The 21,298-nt window shown below is 42.9% G+C and overlaps 2 protein-coding genes across 7 annotated transcripts in view; both read left to right on the top strand.

Moving 5' to 3' along the window:
* The window catches only part of RCHY1 (ring finger and CHY zinc finger domain containing 1), a 55,101-nt gene extending 53,183 nt beyond the window's left edge, over window positions 1–1,918 (top strand). For both annotated transcript variants that reach the window (XM_068124427.2, XM_068124428.2), the window contains exon 9: window positions 1,100–1,918. In XM_068124427.2, coding sequence (XP_067980528.1) covers window positions 1,100–1,231 — 132 coding nt within the window. In that variant the 3' untranslated portion in view covers window positions 1,232–1,918. The remainder of the gene's footprint in view (window positions 1–1,099) is intronic.
* Window positions 1,919–4,558: 2,640 nt separating this feature from the next.
* LOC137432466 (eukaryotic translation initiation factor 4E) overlaps window positions 4,559–21,298 on the top strand; it is a 123,446-nt gene continuing 106,706 nt past the window's right edge. Inside the window, exon 1 of one of the 5 annotated variants that reach the window (XM_078783241.1) lies at window positions 4,559–4,812. In XM_078783241.1, the coding sequence (XP_078639367.1) occupies window positions 4,786–4,812 (27 nt within the window). In that variant the 5' untranslated portion in view covers window positions 4,559–4,785. Of the gene's footprint in view, window positions 4,813–16,448; window positions 16,708–21,298 lie in introns of those variants that run through there. The other 4 variants (XM_078783243.1, XM_078783242.1, XM_078783240.1 and 1 more) reach the window with 4 other exon arrangements.

Below are 21,298 nucleotides of genomic sequence, written 5' to 3'. Positions count from 1 at the left end.
CAAAGCGTAACAAACTTGAGGGATGCCAAATGGGGCGCGGGATCGAGTTTGCCCATGATGGAAATTGGAAGGTGGCCGCAAAATGAAAGGAACCTAAGCTTATTATTTCTTTACACAACACAGATGTCACTAGGTAAATGGCCTACTCTTACACATACTATGACATAACTAATTCTAATGGGCCTACATGTTGCTTGTGGACTAACTATGGGGGGGCAAACCTTTAATATATATATATATATATATGGGTATATATATATATATATAAATATAAATATATATTTATATATATATATATATATATATATATATATATATATATATATATATATATATATATATATATATATATATATATATATATATATATATATATATATATAAGAGATAAGCTTTAAACGATCTGCTATTTTGACTCAGAAATCTCCAGGTCATATACAAGCCCTCCATAATTTGCTACATTGTTTTGCACAATACATGCTTGTCCGTCTGTCTATTTTCTCCTTCGGACCTGCTGTTGGCATTTTCTCCTTTTTCTGCTGTTGCTTTTGTTCTGTTCCATCCTGATCCATTCAGTGTTCCAGCTCTTCCACGGGCTTGGACTCCAAAAAAAAAAAAAAGAAGGAATTACAAGAGCTTTGGCTGATGTGTGTCGTGTAAATCACTTTTGAAAGGAAGAGAATTCCTAATTTGACGAATTTGGTGCCACTGATTGAGGCAAATTATAAACAGGTTCAAATACTGCAGTTTTCAAATACCCTTCCCCCCTCATACTGCCTCGCTGTTGCCCCCCCCCCCCCCCTCCCATCTTCCCTCCTAATTCCATCTTGTTTCTTGGATCCTACGATTGCTTACCATACTTCTTGGACATGCATTTAATTTCCCTCCATTTTAATCATTGCATTTTGGTGTAGTACATGACATCATGCCACAGAATTACCCCTGTGTATCTTGTCACTCCAACTATCACACCTTGCTTGAAATTAATTTCTGTGTCGGTGTGATAACCTTGTCTCTCAGAAGCATGAAAGTAGTTACCTTGTATTTTTATATCGTTTTGATTCTTCCTCTCTCATTGCCTTTGTCTGTCTTCTATCAGATTTTCTGCAATGACTGTCAGGAGAAGGGCAGTGTACCATTTCATGTTCTTGGAATGAAATGTTCATCTTGTGGATCATACAATACCTCACAGGATGGTGGCCTCTCCATGCCTCCACAGCATCCTTGTTAGTTCAACTGCTTCGGTGTTAGGCCTTCAGTATCTATGCTGTTGTAATACATTGTTCTATGGAGCAATAATGTGTGGGATTGAAAATTTGTGAATATTCAGATGCTGAGCTAGCAGGAAAAAAAAGAAAAGAAAACCTGAAAAGGTGGAACGTCTCTCACATCTACAAGACTATTTTCCCAGGATGTTTTTCATACCTGCGTACAAAGGAACATGCTGCAGTATTGGTGCCGAGACAGAACCGGTATTGTGCTGCGTTTGAATTGTGATGCCATCGTGTGATGAGAGCGTGCAATTTTTCTAAAGAATGTTTTTTCTTTGTTTTTTTTTCATGAAATTGGAATTGTGCCTCCTGCCTAGCTGGTATCTTAATTGTTTTTGAAACAAGGATGCGTTGTAGCAAAGTGTCGTCAGCAGGAGTCGGATAATCTAAATTGCTGTTATCGCTGCTGTTTATATCGATTTTGGCATACACGGGCGATGCTGCAAATACTTCTTTAAAAGAACGTCTTTATTGGCAAACCTTGTGTTGTGCCTCATTTTTACCGTTTAAGGATGCCTCTGATGATCACCGATTTAAGGTGCATTTTCATTTTTTCTTACAATTGAGGGTGCTCCACAGATCATATATTCTGTTGTAATGTACATAAGGTTGATCCCATATCATCGAATAAATATATATAAAAGCTAGTTCGTTTTTATGCCCCAGCCGACGCAGTCACAGGAGGCATTGTGTGTTTCGGGTTGTCCATCTGTGATAGGTTTTCGTTACTGCGATAACTGAATAATGGCTGAAGGGGATTACAAGTCAAACTTGGTGCAGGTATGCATAATGATGTAAAGATGAAATGATCAGATTTGGTGGCCATGAGGTCAAAGGTCATGCCAGGTAAAAATCCTATTGCTGTGATAACTTGTGAACCAGTGATGGGGTTTTGACCAAAGTTGGTACAAGTATGTACTATTATGCAAAGATGAACTGATTTGATTTTGGGGTCGAGGTTTCACAGGTCAAAGGTCAAAGTCTGTAATAGATTATCGTTACCGTGATAACTTAAGAACGGCTGAAGGGAACTAAGTCAAACTTGGTACAAGTATGTATGATGACGCAAATATTAACTAATTAGTCAATGGGGTCTAGAGGTCAAAGGTCAGAGGTCCTTTTCGGTAAAAATTCTGTTCCTACGCTAACTTGTAAACCAGTGATGGATTTTGAACAAACTTGGTATAAGTATATATAATAATGAACTGATGAGAATTTGGTGTGAAAGGTCAGAGGACATGTCAGGTAAAAATGGGATACTTGACAACAGCAGAAGGAATTTAAATCAAACGTGGTATAAATATGTATAATGATGTAATAATGTGGGCGGAGGCATATCGGTCATGTCAGAGTGCCGTTCTCGTTTGACAAAGTATGCATGTATGTGTGGATGGACTGTCTTTGCCCCATTGGTTGGACAGCTGGCCTGACTCGGTCACCCATAATTGTAATTGTCACCTTTTCTTTTGCCCTCTCGATCTCAGAGGGGGTGTGTGGTGAGGTTGTGGATGTCACTTCATTGCCAGATGCAAATAGTGAAAATAATGTATTTGCCATTTCCTTGTGTGTCGAGACTGGTTGTGGTCAGCCCTGTGTGTCATGGATATGGATTTAAAAAATATATATATTCAATTTAAAAAGAGGTCCCCTCATCAAAAAAGGAAAACCCAACCAAGGTGCCTGAAGAGAAACCGTTGGACATTTAGGTTTCATATTGTAGATATCTGTTCTTCATGACATTACCTCGACGTGATTAGATCATAACTGTGATTGGCTGAATTATGTTACCATGGCAGCTATCTCGGTAACTTTCCTTGTGTATGTAAAATCCGTTCAGGATTTGGCTTTCTTATTATGCAGCTGTATATTCCTCATACCAACCAAAATGCGTGGGACCTACAGGGTGAGTCACAAGTCCCAGGACGTGGTTGTAGCTGCTTTCACAAGATTTGTTTATACCATACACCGGGGTGAGCCATAAGCCCCATGAGTAATAACATCTTACAGTAATACATAATAACAGGAGTAATCGTGACGTGTGACTGTGTGACGTAACGATGAATACGAAACACCCAACTCTGCAGAACGTTTCCGTAATGACTTTTTCGGAGGTCTGAGAACGGATGTTTTAATGTTTTGAATTCCCAAATCACGATTTTTTTTGGTTGCTGTCGAGTACACTTCCAGTATGAAATGCCTATTTTTCCCCCAAAGTTGAAGATTTTGTTTTGAAGGTACTGGCTTTCCAAAACGCTCCTCGAAGTCTTCTTGCATCTGTTTCATCGTCTCCACTGTAAATGGACTGGTTGGGGTCTGCCGTCTTGGCAATTTGTATTATCTGAAAAAAAAAGAAAACGGTATAAATACATCGTTATAAGCAGCTAAAACTGTCCTGGGACTTATGACGCACACTATATAGTGTAGAGTATCAGCTCCTTGTTAATATAACGTTGTTATTCCTCTTTCTTTCCTGGAAATCAATTTGCCTCATCTCTTCATCATATTCTGAACATGTGAGACGAAGTATTTCTAATACATTCAGTTTCCGAATCATTTTTAGACTTGCTCGTTCTCCATCACGGGTGTTCTTCTCTCATGAAATAACCAAATGGTTCATCTCTGAACTGTATGGACATGTTTTTCCAACAGCTGTTTGGAAGCATCCGTTACGGCGTGTCTTGGCTCGGTTGACTCGGCATGTGCAGGCTCGCTGTCTGTACTCCGCCAAATTTGTAACCGGTGTCGTCACTGCCCCGCTGTAGTTTCAAAGCTGAAATTTGGTCAGGATGCCGGCGATAACTCACCTCGTCTTCGTTAAAGACTCAGTGGGATCGTTAACATCCACTTGATTGAGGGACGGTGCACACTGATGTAACAGGTGGTCGCCTCTCGCCCTTCCTGCGAAACACCAGCATGGCCGTTTAGAGCTGGCTTGGGATTCATTTGACGTTAGTGTTCTGTAAAAACTGCAAAACAAAGGCTTAAAGCATTCTTTCTGAGATTTGCTTCATCCGTTATTATTCCTACTTTATTTTCCATCATGACTCGGAGTAATAGTGGTTTTCGCTGATCAAAAGCAGCTGATTTTAATCGTGGTGTATAGTAGCTGAATTATTTAGCTCGGCTGTGAACCCGCCTCACATAAAATAATATAAAATGAAAATGGTTGCAATGAAAGTAAAATTTTTATTTGTTCATTAATTCGTGTGTATTATGTTTTAAAATGTCATAAAAATTGTTTTAGCCACTATTATAGCTTGACGGGTTATTTTGTTTTAATTGCACTATTTGGGCGGTGTATTGACGAAAGGCGTGGGGCCTTTAATTCTCGGTGATACAGTACAATAAACACAGCGGTGAGTTTCCACATTGATGTTAATACAAAAGTGTATTAATCGTGACAGGAAATTCAAGCATGTCAAGCGAAGCAAAATTAAACTTGTAATCGAGGTCACGAAACATCACACGAGTTCGCCACGTGTTTGAGGACGTCAGGCAATCGGGACGAAACAAGATGGCGACCTCCGAAGTGGTGTGTGAGGTGAGCGGCCAAGCCTTGGTGGGACAATTTCGTCATTCTCGAGGACGTTATGCACGTCTGTTCGTGTGTGGCGGATTAAAGGGGAGATGCAGAGTTGAAGTAGCGCTATGCATTTACTTCAAGAGTTATAGGCGTCTTGCCGGCCTCGGCTTGCTTTGAACACTTCAGCCGTTGCTGTACTCGGTGCTTCATAACTACCATGTCTGGCTTAACGGATTTGTTGCTCTTTCGAGCGACGCTGACAGCAACGGTGGACCTTTTTGTTCGAGACTTGCATCCTTGTGACACATGTGGGTGCTCTGTACATGGGGTGTTCGCGGAGGGCGAGGATAAGGCCCCCCCGGTCGTGTTGTGACACCGAGCAAGGCCGACACGCCCGGGCGTCCCGATGCGAATATCACAGAAGTATCGTGTGCCCTGGATTTGCTCCCATTCTGATTTTCCTACATGTCATCAGGACCTTTGAACCTTGAACGTCATTTACCTATTATAGCGCCCTCTCTGTCTGTTATGCGGTTGTACCTTTTATTATTAAAATGGCTTTTTCAAAGCTATTCGACTTTGGGACCATTTGGTACCAGCAGGAAGGCTTGGAAGCTTTCCGTGTTCCTTTGAGTTATCAAAACTGTGTTGAATGAATGATCGTTTTAAGGCCATTTTCCCCGCTAGAGCGGGGGTTAGCCTTGCAGGCCCCATGACAATCATGGTTCCCTGTTTGAGGCAATGTTTTTATGGCCGGATGCCCTTCCTGACGCCAACCCTTGGTCGCCTCTTACGATGCGCAGGGATACGGTGTACCTATTCTAAATCGGGGTACACACCGTGATCATTCATCCCAGCAAGCTGGTACTCAATTTGCCGACCTCGGAAGGATGACGGGCTGAGTCAACCCCCCTGGTGTTAATTCAGCGATCGACCGGGATCCTCGCGTCAACCCTAACCCAGGATCCTCGGATCCCAAGCCGGCACCCTAACCGCTAAGCCAACACCAGGCTGTGTTGAACGCACGATATACTGAAATACTTATCACCTGGACAAGAGTATTCAGGGAGTTGGCCGAGCAGGTAAGCGTGATATTTTTAATGGCTCACTGGAGTCAGGACAGGTATCAGGATTGGAGTATAGGTGAGGGCGAGACTACCGGAAGTAAGCTGTAACACGTGCCCTTTTGTGGTTTGTTTTCAACGTATCCAATCATGTAACTTGTCGCGAAGGGTGCACCAACCGGAAGTTACGTAGTTCCACGGGCGCCTATAGCAAATGTACAGTGTCTATAGAAAGTCTACACCCCCTTTCACTTTTTTCACTTTTTGTTGCCTTATAGCCTGGAATTAAATTGCATTAAACCAGACTTTTTTTTTTTTACACCTTTATTTACACATCGTAACCCACAACGTCCAAGTGAAAAACAAATTCCACAAATTTAAGAAGATTAATTAAAAATACAAAACGAGAATATCTTAGTTGGATAAGTGTCCACCTCCCTGAGTTAATACTTGGTGGAAGCACCTTTGACAGCAATGACAGCTGTGAGTCTGTTAAGATAGGTCTCGACCAACTTTGCACACCTAGATTGGGCAATACAAACCCTTCTGTACAAAACTATTCCAGCTCGGGCACGTTGTGTGGGGAGCGTTGATGGACGGAAATCCTCAAATCATGCCACGATTTTCAATTGGATTTATGTCGGGGCTCTGACTGGGCCTCTCAAGGACATTTATCTTTTTGTTCCTTCGCCCCTCCAGTGTAGCCTCGGCTGTGTGCTTTGGGTCATTGACATACTGAAAGGTTAACTTCTGTCCCAATTTCAGCTTTCTTGCAGAGGGCAGCAGGTTTTCCTCTCGGATTTTTCTGTATTTTGCTACATTTTACCTTCTATCCTGACAAGTGCTCCAGTCCCTGCTGATGAGAAGCATCCCCATAACATGATGCTGCCATCACCATTCTTCACAGTAGGGATGGTGTTCTTTTGGTGATGTGCTGTGTTGGGTTTGTGCCAAACATATCGTTTTACGTTTAGGCCAAAACGGTCCAACTTTGTTTCATCAGATCACAAAACCTTTTACCACATGGCTTCAGAATCTCTCGAGTGTTTTGCATACCTCAAATGGGACTCATAGTGGGCCTTTTGTGTAATGGCTTCCTTCTTGCCACCCTATCATACAGGCCAGACTTGTGGAGTGCTTGGGTATTGTTGTCACATGCACACAGTGACCAGTATTTGCCATAAAGACCTGTAGCTCTTTCAAATTTGCCATTGGCCTCTTGGTGGCCTCTCATCCGTCTTCTCCTTGGTCACCCAGTTTGGAGGGATGGCCTGATCTAGGCAGTGTCTTCATGATACCATACGTCTTCCACTTCTTAATGATTGTCTTGACTACGCTCTAAAGGATGTCGGGCTCTTGACTGCCCCTGGTAACATGTAACCCAGTGCTACCTGCTGCATAGTCAGGTAGTCAGTGACTAAACTGACGACCCTCACTGGCTTGCCAATAGGAATGGTGACTGTGACACCATGCAGGCCTAAAAACAATACCTGCAAAAGGATGGATTATCCCCCTTAGGGAGCCAATGGCCATCCAGTAAGGAGATGGTGTCTCCTAAAAAAAAAACACCCATCCGGTTGTTCCGGTTTTTTTAGGTAGTAGGTTGTAGACGGCAACCACTCAAGGTAGTACTTCGGTTCAGACGTGGGAGCGTAAAAGTGGTGCCGGAACCATCTTGCACTCTCCGTATCAGGATTGCTGGTCTTACTTTCTGTCCGACTCAAACCATCGCTACTGGGCTAGCTTTAATCTCCCTTTCTTTCAAATAAACATCATACACTTTTCATCATACACTTTTCATCATGCACTTTTCATCATAGTCCAGCAGAACTTTGAGGTAACCTTGCACTAAAGGTCCCACAATGGTTTTTTCTTGATTTTGCATCTTCAGACCATGTAGAATCAGAAACTCGAGGGTGCCAAGCTGGCACCCTTGAGCGTTTTGCAGAAATCGCAGGTTGCCAAGGTAACCATACCCATCGATTTGGGTGTAAATAATAAACACGAAATCTGCATATATTAGCAACTATAGCTGCCCTGATATTGATTAATATGTCAATTTGTATGTTTTCTGACACGAGGAATCCGTTGGACACATTATTCTGATGATTGAAGGTCAAGGTCATATTACAATGTCAAGGTCACACCAAAAATATGATAATTCGAACATTGTTTTATTGTTAAAACTAAATATTTCACCACACTGAGTAGTGTTATGGTGTTCTAAAGTGTACATAAAATGTCACCAGTTGTAGATACTACTTAAACACTAGATATTTAAACGAAAACTTAATAATGTTGACACGAAAATAAGTGTGTATAAGTCCGACCATAAGGGCAACATATTATTACGAAGCTAAATATGAGTCTAAAGCACGGAAAAGTTCAGCGGTCAGCCCAACACAATTTGCTCAAATATGATAAAGCTCTTCTGGGATTTCAGCAAAATGTGAAATAAGCGATGCCGTAATAAGCAGCACAAATAAGGTATTTGTGCTGTGTATGATAATGTTTTTCAGCGTCCTAGTTTAATCAGTTTATCACGTTAATTGTTTATAATTCTGCATTTACATCTTCCTCATCTGGTACGTCCGGCACTACCATTTTAGTACGTTCATTACAACAGTCCAATCCACCTTCACAATGACAGAATATTGTGCAGGGCAACATTGAAGATGAACATGAACACCTTGATGACTTGCAGTTTTCGCAAGTGCACTTGATCAGTTTGAGTATGTCATTTGGTGCAGATGCTGTGTCCTGTGGAACCATCACAGGTTGCAAAGTTTTGTTCTCTGTATCTCGTGTCCATCCATACATGGTAGGGTCCATGTCTGGTGGACTAGCTTCTGCGGCGTGTTTCCAGAGGCAGGCTTGTAAGTGGCCCCTCATTACATTAAGTTGAAAAGATTCATTGGTAGGGGGCAGAGACATGAGCTTTGGAGCAGAGACAATATTTGCCCTTGCTGTTTTCACTTTCCACATTTTGTAGCGCACATCGGTCATAGATGTGGCTTCAGCATGTCCATAACACGCAGCTATGAATGTAGTTGCCTCTTGGACAACATCTGCAAGTTGAGCTGTGATATTTCCCATTTCAGATAGTTGATGGCCTGCTTGAAGCACTTTCACTATTTTAACTTTTCCAATGCCCCAGTACTGAGCCACACTATCACATCCTGATAAGGCATGAGTTGATCATAGTTGGCCTGCAATGTCTTTGTGCTGGAAGGCAGTTGCTTGGATGTCAATACATTTCCTGTCTTTTGATGTGGCTTCCATCGTTACAGGGCACGTGAGCTGCATTTGCTGATAAAAGTGGACTAATAGTACGAACACGTCAGTATCATCCGAAATGACATTGATATTAACGTTCATAGCACCCTCTTCCACAATGGATAACATCTGGTGGATGATGATCAAATCAGCCTCCTCTTGGGTGTTTCTCATGTCTTCCCGGTGGATCATTAGTCCTTGGTTTATTTCCACAGGGACCGGATCGCTTCCTGTTACCACCAATTTGTGGCGGGTCGTCCTTAACTGTTCTCTCTGCTGACATAGTGTGTCAACGATCAGATGGATCAGCTGTACTTTGTTATAAGTCACAGTTAATGCAACTTTCTGTGGTGGAAGAAGCATCGAACGTGAGAGATGATGTTTTCTGCTTGCTTCCTTCCCTCTTGATGCACGAGTAACACCTTTGATACTATAGTCTACATATCTATCAAACACTAGGTATACATCAGAATACTTCATCTTGCCACATATGCAACAAAATTGTCGACAAATTGTTGCACTGTACCTTGCGTTGGCCAGTGAATGACCCACAATATGGCGGAACCGTCGACTATCACACTGGTAGCTTTGTGTACAGATCTTGCAGTCACTTCAACTTTTAACCGGTTTCTGAGTTTCGATTTATTTATTGCTAATCTCATTTCGCCAGTGTTAGTGAACATTGAAGTAGGCATCGGTGCTAACTCGTACTTCAGAACTTCTTCAATATTCACGTCCCAAGACATTGTAATATGACCTTGACCTTCAATCATCAACATAATGTGTCCACTTTAGAACACTATAACACTACTCAGTGTAGTGAAATATTTAGTTTTAACAATAAAACACTGTTCGAATTATCATATTTTTGGTGTGACTTTGACATTGCAATATGACCTTGACCTTCAATCATCAACATACTGTGTCCAACGGATTCCTCGTGTTAGAAAACATACAAATTGACATATTAATCAATATCAGGGCAGCTATAGTTGCTAATATATGCAGATTTCGTGTTTATTATTTACACCCAAATCGATGGGAATGGTTACCTTGGTAACCCGCGATTTCTGCAAAACGCTCAAGGGTGCCAGCTTGGCACCCTCGAGTTTCTGATTCTGCATGGTCTGAAGATGCAAAATCAAGAAAAAACCATTGTGGGACCTTTAGTGCGAGGTTCAGCTAAAAATCCCTATTTAGCTGCCGGACAATCATGCACTTTTCATCGTACACTTTTCATCATGCACTTTTCATCATGCACTTTTCATCATACACTTTTCATCATGCACTTTTCATCATGCACTTTTCATCATACACTTTTCATCATGCGCTTTTCATCATACGCTTTTCATCATACGCTTTTCATCATACGCTTTTCATCATACACTTTTCATCATACACTTTTCATCATGCACTTTTCATCATGCACTTTTCATCATACGCTTTTCATCATACGCTTTTCATCATACGCTTTTCATCATACGCTTTTCATCATACGCTTTTCATCATACGCTTTTCATCATGCACTTTTCATCATACCCTTTTCATCATACACTTTTCATCATGCACTTTTCATCATGCACTTTTCATCATACACTTTTCATACACTTTTCATCATGCACTTTTCATCATGCACTTTTCATCATGCACTTTTCATCATACACTTTTCATCATACACTTTTCATCATACACTTTTCATACACTTTTCATCATGCACTTTTCATCATACACTTTTCATCATGCACTTTTCATCATGCACTTTTCATCATACACTTTTCATCATGCACTTTTCATCATGCACTTTTCATCACGCACTTTTCATCACGCACTTTTCATCACGCACTTTTCATCACGCACTTTTCATCACGCACTTTTCATCACGCACTTTTCATCACGCACTTTTCATCACGCACTTTTCATCACGCACTTTTCATCACGCACTTTTCATCACGCACTTTTCATCACGCACTTTTCGTCACGCACTTTTCGTCACGCGCTTTTCGTCACGCGCTTTTCGTCACGCGCTTTTCGTCACGCGCTTTTCGTCACGCGCTTTTCGTCACGCGCTTTTCCCCACGCGCTTTTCACCACGCGCTTTTCATCACGCACTTTTCATCACGCACTTTTCATCACGCACTTTTCATCACGCACTTTTCATCACGCACTTTTCGTCACGCGCTTTTCGTCACGCGCTTTTCGTCACGCGCTTTTCGTCACGCGCTTTTCGTCACGCGCTTTTCACCACGCGCTTTTCCCCACGCGCTTTTCACCACGCGCTTTTCACCACGCGCTTTTCACCACGCGCTTTTCACCACGCGCTTTTCACCACGCGCTTTTCACCACGCGCTTTTCACCACGCCCTTTTCACCACGCGCTTTTCACCACGCCCTTTTCACCACGCCCTTTTCACCACGCCCTTTTCACCACGCCCTTTTCACCACGCACTTTTCACCACGCCCTTTTCACCACGCACTTTTCACCACGCACTTTTCACCACGCACTTTTCACCACGCACTTTTCACCACGCACTTTTCACCACGCACTTTTCATCACGCACTTTTCATCACGCACTTTTCATCATACACTTTTCTTACTCATTTTCACTCCTCACCTTTACAATCTCTCTCTTTTATTTCTCTTTACGCAGTTATTTTATTTAAGGCCTGGTCTTGATGAGGATTATATAGTCCGTGACTGGAGCCTTTAACGTAAAAAAAAAAAAAAAAAAAAAATGAAGGCATTGATGACATCATCATTATGGTGTTATGCTCATCATCATGATGTTGGGGAGTACTTGACAATGAGCCATGTTTCAATTTTTTTCCATGTCGTGGTTTCAGAGATAGAGGTGTGAAGTTTTTCGGTTTTTCAAGACTGCATCCGTACCACATGACCTGTGACGTCATAATTATCATTCAAAAATATGCAGGAGGAGGCGCTCCTTTCGTGAAAATGTGTTGTTAATCGGACCAACTGTTGCAGAGAAAAGCATACTCATTCTGTGCGGACAAACGGGCCCAAATGCAATACCCTCTCCTCTGGCAAGGGTAATAAGGGATCCAGAGAAGAATTGGGGAACTATAGACCTGGTAGATTGACTTCAGTTGTGGGGAAGGTGTTGGAGACATTAATTAGGGACCAGATGAAGAAACCATTTGAATAATTGCAAACTAAACGCAGCAAGCATCGGTTTACCAAAGGTAGGTCTTGTATAACTAATCTTTGAGTTATATGAAGCAGTTTTTCATTGGGTGGATGAGGGAATGGCAGTGGACGTAGTATATCTAGACTTTAAACGGAAACCCAAACGATCAGACCACCTCAATGCTAATCTTTCTCGAAAACATTGATACCCTACAAAACAGATATGATGTCTTTTTCCGATTTCCGATTTATAAAATCTAATTTTGCCATTGAAAGTCTAAATCTTCTTCTTCATGTTTAGCCGTGACGTCGCACCAGGAAGATGATCACCACTTCCTCATTGTTTACAGGTTAAATGGCGGTACAATTTCACTCAAACAGCGATTAATTTTCGAAATTCTACAAATATGCTGGGTCGATGTGTCCTTGGTGGTTGGAGTTGTACAAATCGAGACTGTTTCATGCTGCACCAATGGCCGAAAGATCCAAGGATTGCCAGAACTTGGACGAGGTTTATCTGAAATACCTGAGTGTGGATCGGGACTTCAAGATGTTCAGTTTTGTGTTCGGAACATTTTACAGATCGCTGTTATGAAACAACATAGATGGCTAGATCTTGAGTTATTGATGGCTAGATCTTAAAATGGCTAGATCTTGAGATGGCTTTATCTTGAGTTATTGATAGCTAGATCTTGAGTTATTGATAGCTAGATCTTGAGATGGCTAGATCTTGAGTTATTGATAGCTAGATCTTGAGATGGCGAGATCTTGAGTTATTGATAGCTAGATCTTGAGATGGCTAGATCCTGAGTTATTGATGGCTTGATCTTGAGATGGCAAGATCTTGAGTTATTGATGGCGCTAGATCTTGAGATTGCTAGGTCTGCCACGATTGAGAGAGGATGCAAGTTCCACCTCCACGATTAAGTGGAATACACAACCATCGCTCAAATCTGTAATACCTTCTCTGCCGAGCAACCAGCATATGTACACAGGCGATTTGAGTGGTGAATCAAACACCTGTGTTGGTCTGGCGACGACAGATCTCACCGGTAGATGTGCTGGCTAACATCACCGCTACCTTGCCCTACGCATCTGAAGAGCTGAAAACCCTTAGTTACCAATACCCACGGCCACAGACTTTGCCCCCCCCCCCCCAACCCCCTCATCATCTACCCGCAATCCCCCATCAACCATCACACCCACAATACCCACCATCCCACATGAACATCCAGCCAAACTTGATCTTCATGTTAATTTTCCTTCCGAAGGAGAGGAGATATAATGTAATGCTGTTCCGTGTTTTGTGAAATTATATATATATTGCATTCAGAAAATATTCAGACCCCTTCACACGCTGACAGAATCTTGTTTCTCACAATCAGAGTCCTTTAGGTGTTTTTTTGCAAACTCCAAGCGGGCTTTCATGTGTTTTTCACTGAGGAGAGGCTTCCGTCTGGCCACTCTGCCATAAAGCCCAGATCGGTGGAGTGTTGCAGTGATGGTTGTCCTTCTGGAAGTTTCTCCCATCTCCACACAGGATCTCTGGAGCTCAGCCAGAGTGACCATCGGGTTCTTGGTCACCTCTCTTACCAAGGCCCTTCTCCCCCGATTGCTCAGTTTGGCCGGGCGGCCAGCTCTAGGAAGAGTCCTGGTTGTTCCAAACTTCTTCCATTTAAGAATTATGGAGGCCACTGTGCTCTTGGGAACCTTCAATGCAGCAGAATTTTGTTGTAAGCTTCCCCAGATCTGTGCCTCGACACAATCCTGTCTCTGAGCTCTGCAGGCAGTTCCTTCGACCTCATGGCTTGGTTTTTACTCTGATATGCATTGTATTGTCAGCTGTGAGACCTTATATAGACAGGTATGTGCCTTTCCAAATCATGTCCAATCAATTGAATTTACCACAGGTGGATTCCAATCAAGGTGTAGAAACATCTCAAAGATGATCAAGAGAAATGGGAGGCACGTGAGCTAAATTTCAAGTGTCATAGCAAAGGGTATGAATACTTATGTCAGTGATATTTCAGTTTTTTCTTTTTAATAAATTTGCAAAACTTTCTAAAATCCTGTTTTCTCTATGTCATTATGGGGTATTGAGTGCATATTGATGAGGGAAAAAATGAATTTAAACGATTTCAGCACAAGGCTGCAACATAACAAAATGTGAAAAAAGTGAAGGGGTCTGAATACTTTCTGAATGCAATGTATATATATATACACAAGTATATTATGTATATGTATATTATGTATATATATATTATGTATATATATATATTATGTATATATTATGTATATATATACAGAATATAAGTCTGTGTATATATATATATATACTGTGCATTCAGAAACTGAGGTGAGGAGCTGAGTTTCTGGAACTGAGGTGAGGTATGTGGATGAGGGAGTTCATGGGGGTTACAGATATGGTGTGAGAAATGGAGAAGGTGAAAGGATTTTGGAGTTTGCTGATGGAGCTGATTTGTTGATTTGTAATACTCAGTTCCAGAAAGAGGGTAATAAGCTTGTTACATACACATCAGGTGGGTCGACGACAACCGTGGACTACCTGTAGGCGAGATAGGGGGCACCTCTGGGACACAAAGGTGATCCCGGGGGAGGAGGCTGTTTCACAGCACCACTTGGTTGTCTGCGACATAAGCGTGAAAGGTGCGAGGAGAGCTCGGCGGGTTAAGTACCAGCCGAGAATGAAGGTGTGGAGGTTGAAAGAGGTGACAGTGAGGGAGGCATTAAAAGAGAGGCTGAGTAGGGTAGAGGATGATGTGGTTGAGCTTGAAAGTGGTTGGATGTCAATGAAAGCTAGTCTGTTGGGAGCCGTTGGTGAGGTATGTGGATGGACAAAAGGACCACCGAGGCACTCGGAAACATGGTGGTGGGATGATGAAGTTGGAAAGAGGATTGACGAGAAGAGGAAGAAGTTCAAGGAGTGGCAGAAGGCGAAGGGTACGGGAGCAGAAAAAGCAGAGCATGAAAGTTATAAGGCAGCCAAGAAGGCTACAAAGAAAGAGGTAGCAAAGGCGCAGGAGGCATGTAGGAAAATGTTCGGAGAAAGCTTGGATTCGGAAGAGGGTCAGAGAGCGGTATTCAGGATTGCAAAGCAGATAGCGAAAGAGAGGTGTGATGTGATGGGGGTAAGTTGCTTGAAGGATGAAGTGGGACAAATCGTTGTGGACCCAGATGGAATTAAAGGAAGATGGAAAAGATATATGGAAACGCTGTTGAATACAGAGAATGAATGGGATGGCAACATAGAGAGGAACCCAGTTTTAGGACCGGCAGAGAAGATAACTGAGAAGGAAGTTGAGGAAGCGATAAAAGCAATGAAGAGTAGAAAAGCGGGAGGGCCGACGGGAGTTGTGGGAGATATGCTGAAGGTAGCAGGAAGTTGGGGTGTGAAGAGAATGACAGAGATCTGTAATCTGGTGGTGATAGAAGGCCGCATTCCAGTGGATTGGGAACTGAGTACCCTCGTCCCTCTATACAAGGGGAAAGGTGACCCTCTGGAGTGTGGCTCGTACCGAGCGATAAAGTTATTGGAGCATGGAATGAAGGTATTGGAAAGGGTGTTGGAGAGGAGGATAAGGAAGAAGGTGAAGATCGACGAAATGCAGTTTGGATTTATGCCAGGAAGAGGAACGACAGACGCGCTCTTTATTGTGAGGCAGTTGCAGGAGAAGTACATGGAGAAGAGGAAGAAGTTGTTTCTTGGGTTTGTTGATCTGGAGAAAGCATTCAATAGGGTTCCACGCAAAGTATTGACATGGGCATTGAGGAAGTTGGGAGTGGAGGAATGGTTGATCAGAGTAGTGATGGCAATGTACAAAAGAGCGGGCACAGCTGTAAGGACGAAGGACGGGAACAGTGGTGAGTTTGAGGTGAAGGTGGGAGTGCATCAGGGGTCGGTACTAAGTCCACTACTATTTGTAGCTGTGATGGAGGTGCTGGCTCAGAATGTAAAGGAGGGTTTACCGTGGGAGTTGTTGTATGCAGATGATCTGGTGTTGATTGCGGAAAGTATGGATGGACTGAAGGAAAAGATGAACAAGTGGAAGGAATGTATGCAGACAAAAGGTCTGAAGGTGAATATAGGAAAGACGAAGGTGATGGCAAGTGGTAAAGCATGTGGTGAAGTGGAAAGAACTGGGAAGTGGCCATATGCTGTGTGCAGGAAGGGTGTCGGAGAGAACTCCATACAATGTGCGCTGAGTGGGTTCATCAAAAATGTAGTGGTCTGAGAGGGTCATTAACCAGTTTGGCAGCTCTATTCAAATGTAGGGTGTGCACAGAGGGAGCTGCAGATGGAGGAAATGTTGAGTTGGATCTTGGAGACGGTGTGAAGCTGGAAGGTGTGAAAACATTTTGCTACCTCGGAGACATGCTGAATGGAGAAGGTGGATCAGATTCGGCAACGGTTGGTGGAGTGAGATGTGCATGGAAGAAGTTTCGGGAACTGAGTGGCGTGCTGATGAGAAGGGGAGTGTCGCTGAAGTTGAAGGGAAAGGTGTATGCTGCATGTGTGAGAAGTGTTATGATTTATGGGAGCGAGACATGGGTAATGAACGTAGAGCAGCAACGAAGGGTGGAAATGCAAATGGTTCGGTGGATGTGCGGAGTATTGTTGAGAGAGAGGAAGCCAAATGATGAATTGCGAAAGATGATGGGAATAGAGCCTGTGATTGATGCTGTGAAGAGGAACAGGTTGAGATGGTTTGGTCATGTGTTGAGGAAGGATGAAAGTGACTGGTTGAGAAGAGTGATGGAAATGAATGTAGAAGGAAGTCGAGGACGGGGAAGACCGAGAAAGACTTGGCTAAAGATGGTGGAAGAAGAAATGCGGGCAATGGGGTTAACAAGGAGAGATGCAGAAAATAGGGCAAAATGGAGAAGATTGTCATGGGGACCACAAGGCTAACCCCTGCTCTAGCAGGGAAAATGGCCTTAAAATGCATGTTGTTGTTGTTGTTGTTGTTGTTGTTGTATTCAGAAAGTATTCAGACCTTCACTTTTTTTCACATTTTATGTTGCAGCCTTATATTTTCTAACAAATAATAACTTATTTTTGCACAGTATATTATATATATATATATATATATATATATATATATATATATATATATATATAATATATATATATATATATATATATATATATATATTAGGGTGGTCCTCAAATGTACACCAAAAAATAAAATTGGACTTTTTTCAGGTGCTTGTTGCTAAAATTGTTCCTTATTGTGAAAAAATGAAATGTGCCAAAGATGGTTTCTATACGACTTTATTTACTACTGTCACACATGGGTTGAAAATTACAATGTTTCAGTATCGACACACAAAATTGTTTTTAATAAACTAACACTCAGATGTAATCCCAAATCAGTAAGAATGTATGACAATCATCATAAACACAGAGAGTAAGAGTCCTCCAGACCATTGATTCCTCATTAATAAGTTCTGTGGTAAATTATTTCCTCCTTATCTTCTTGGCGTCGGGGATGTCTTGAGATGGCGATGCCACTCAACAACTTGCAACAGGTACTGGCGCTGCTGTTCATCCTTTGTCAAGACTTGATTGTAGTCCTGTATTAATGCTACACCACGTTCTGCAAAGTCGTTGACAGTGGCAATACCGCGCAAGACTTGCTGTGATGACTGAAATGATGGGTCATCGGCCCACCAGGGTCCTTTTCTAGGAAGTCAGTATTGACTTTGAATGCAGTAAAAATTCGCAGTGAGGCAGAAGTAACAAAATCTGCAACAGTCTTGGCAGCGATGGCTTCTTTTGCTGTAAGATCCACATGTACCCGTGGTTGAGGATTCTCTTGGCATTCTTCTTTAAGAGCAGCTACTATCATTCGCTTGACATCAAGCTCAACACTATCGTCTAACAGAGCAAGTCCTGCCAGTTCTTCGCTGAGGTACCACAAGCGATTGGAAAGCTTTTTGCTGGTGGCTTCGGCAATCACTGAATCAGGATAGAAAATGAGTGCTTTTAAGAGAGCTAGGTCTCCAGCGGGAGCACCAATGGCAGATGGAGCGCTGAACCAGGCTTTGGTATACACTGCTCCAACAAATGCTGTAAAACGCTTTATGCCAGTGAGTTCCTTTGGGGTCAGTCGAAACTGATCACGGAACAAGTAGATCTTGATTCCATAAATCACACGGGCCATCCATCTTGCCCGATGCATGGCTCCTGGCTGCATGAACCTGAATCCTCTCGGAGGACGCTCACCAAACAGAATAATAGTCAACTCAAGAAGTTCACGGTAGTCATCTCGTAGTTGGCCCGATTCAGTTTCTGGATGCAGAATGAAACGACATCTTCTTTGCAACTTAAAAATACACCTGAAACTACAGAGTCCAGGTCATCAGGCATCATTGGCTTAAACTTGCTTTGGTCAATGGAATTCCAGTTTGACTGGAAAGGGTGGAAGACGGCTATCTCAGGTCCTTTTGATGGACCAAGAAATTGTTTGAATGCTGCCATTGCTGCCTTACCACTAGTTCCAGAATGTGATGCTGGCATGCAAAATGTAATAGTGGTCGTCCAAGCTTTTGCTACAAAATAGTGCATGCACCAAGTGCTGCCATTGCTGCCTCTACCACTAGTTCCAGAATGTGATGCTGGCATGCAAAATGTAATAGTGGTCGTCCAAGCTTTTGCTGAAAAATAGTGCATGCACCAAGTGCTGAACCAGTGTTGCTGGCTGTCGTGTCAAAGCTCATACCTGCCACCATGTCTTGCAAATGCCATTCTTCGAGACATTGCATAACAGCAGCAGCTGTTGCTAGTCCAGTTCCTGCTGGCAGCTTTGGCACACCCAGAAGCTTTCCAGTTCTTTGTGGGTCACTGACAATGACAGGAAGGCAATCAACTTTTTTAGTCCCATCGTCTGGAAGGAGCTTGCCATCCCAATGAACCACCAGACTTGTGTTTGGAGCATAGGATGCCTGGATGTCACCTGCAATTGTCTTCCATTGGATCCGCCTGGATTTCCTGATCGATGTGCGGTTGATGGCCAACTCTGAAGGGTCGTGTCCCAGAGCAGAGGCTGCTGCTGACAAGATGTGAACAGCTGATCGATCGCTAACCTTGGTGCGGTCGAGAGCTGCTGTTAGGTCCGGTGTAACAATGCTACTTGCACGCTTTCGGCTCTGCCTCTTTGAAGCAGATATAACAGCAGTCGTCATGATCACTGGCTTCAGCACTGCTGTCTGTTGATGATGCTAGCTCAAGAGTCTCCTCTCGGGCTGCTTGCTTCTCTTTTTCATGCTGCTCTCTTTCTGTCAACACCTTGTCATGTTGATGTGTCCGCTCCTCTTTTCCTGCTGGCACCTTGTCAACACCAACCATAAAGCCCCGTCGACCTGGCTCCCGTTGTGCCTTAAGAAATTCACGGTCCTCTGGTATTTTGATCAGATCAAGGACATCAACATGAGCAATGTCAAATAAGTCACGTAGACCGGTTTGAAACTGCTCTTCTTTCTTTATCTGAGGGACAGATCGCCGGCTCTTTCCTTTTTCAGGATGGATCTGTATTGTTCTACTTTTCTCTCTAGTTTTGCAATGATATTCCGCTCATCTGCAGTGGGGATCCGTGTTTTCTCCCAGATGCACAATGTCTCACGAACAACAGTTGTTGCGGCACTGCTTATGTCCAATTTCTCAGCATGATGTAGCTTAAAGTATCGCTGCAGAATCTCTTGCCAAGAAGGGAGCCGAGTTTCTGGTAGTTTTTCAATCTGGCAGCCTATCAGCCACACATGGTTCTTTTTTCTGGTTGCTCTTCTTGAAGTACTTGCACTCGCCATCATAACTGAAACAAACCGAAATAATTTCTGTATAGTGCTGATTAGCAGATTAGCAGGGGCCATGTGACAGTGGTAAAAGCTTTCCAAATGAAATGAAATTTAACACAATTTGTTCTCTCTACAGGTGTAATAAAAAAATGGAAAAGCACTTTAGAAAAGTTAATGTTTACATTTGAGGACCACCCTAATATATATATATATAATAATAATAATAATTCATTTATTTTGTATAGTGCTTTTCATGAAGCCCAAAGGCGCTTTGACAGAGTGCAAAACATAATGCATAACAAAACATGGAAACAACAATTGCAAAAAGACAAGAATCAATAGGGAAATATTTTAAGCAAAAGGAGGGAGAAGGAGAAGTGATAATCAGGGGTTAAATGCTGTGGGTTGAATGTTGAATGCAGTGCTGAACAGGTGGGTCTTGAGTGATGTTTTGAATGTGGTGAGTGAGGAGGAGTCTCTGATGGTGTGAGGTAGTGAGTTCCAGAGGGTGGGAGCAGCGATGGAGAAGGCCCTGTCCCCCCAGGATCTGAATTTGGTCCGGATGGGGGGGGGGGGGGGGGGGTCAGGAGGTTGGTACCAACAGAGCGGAGGTTGCGGGTGGGAGTGTGTCTGGAGAGGAGGTCAGCCAGGTAGGATGGGGCCAGGTTATGGAGGGCTTTGTAGGTCAAGAGGAGGATTTTGTACTGGATTCTCTGGGAGATGGGGAGCCAGCGAAGCTTGTAAAGGACGGGGGTGATGTGGTCACGGGTCCGGGAATGGGTGAGTAGACGGGCAGCGGAGTTCTGAATGTATTGGAGTTTATTGGTGATTGTTGAGGGTGAACCATAGAGGAGGCTATTGCAGTAGTCCAGATGGGAGGTGATGAAGGCGTGGATGAGGGTTTCTGCAGCCGTGGAGGAGAGGGATGAGCGGAGACGGGCGATGTTTTTCAGGTGAAAGAAGGCTGTCTTTGTGATCTGTTTTGTGTATTTGTCGAAGGAGAGGGTTTGGTCAAAGATGACGCCAAGATTCCGGATGAGAGGGGAGGTGGATACTGGGATACCGTCGATGTTGAGGGCAAAGTTATGGGTGGATTTTGTGAGCGTTTTTGGGCCAATGATGATTATTTCAGATTTATCACAGTTACGTTTGAGGAAGTTGATTTGAAGCCAGGATTTTATTTCAGAGATGCAGTTTGTCAGGAT

The sequence above is a fragment of the Myxine glutinosa genome, chromosome 8 (genome assembly GCF_964187855.1).
Source record: "Myxine glutinosa chromosome 8, kmMyxGlut1.1, whole genome shotgun sequence".
In the NCBI taxonomy this organism is placed as follows: domain Eukaryota; kingdom Metazoa; phylum Chordata; class Myxini; order Myxiniformes; family Myxinidae; genus Myxine; species Myxine glutinosa.
The sequence above is the reverse complement of the archived record's forward strand: the minus strand, read 5'-3'. Positions and strand labels throughout refer to the sequence as shown.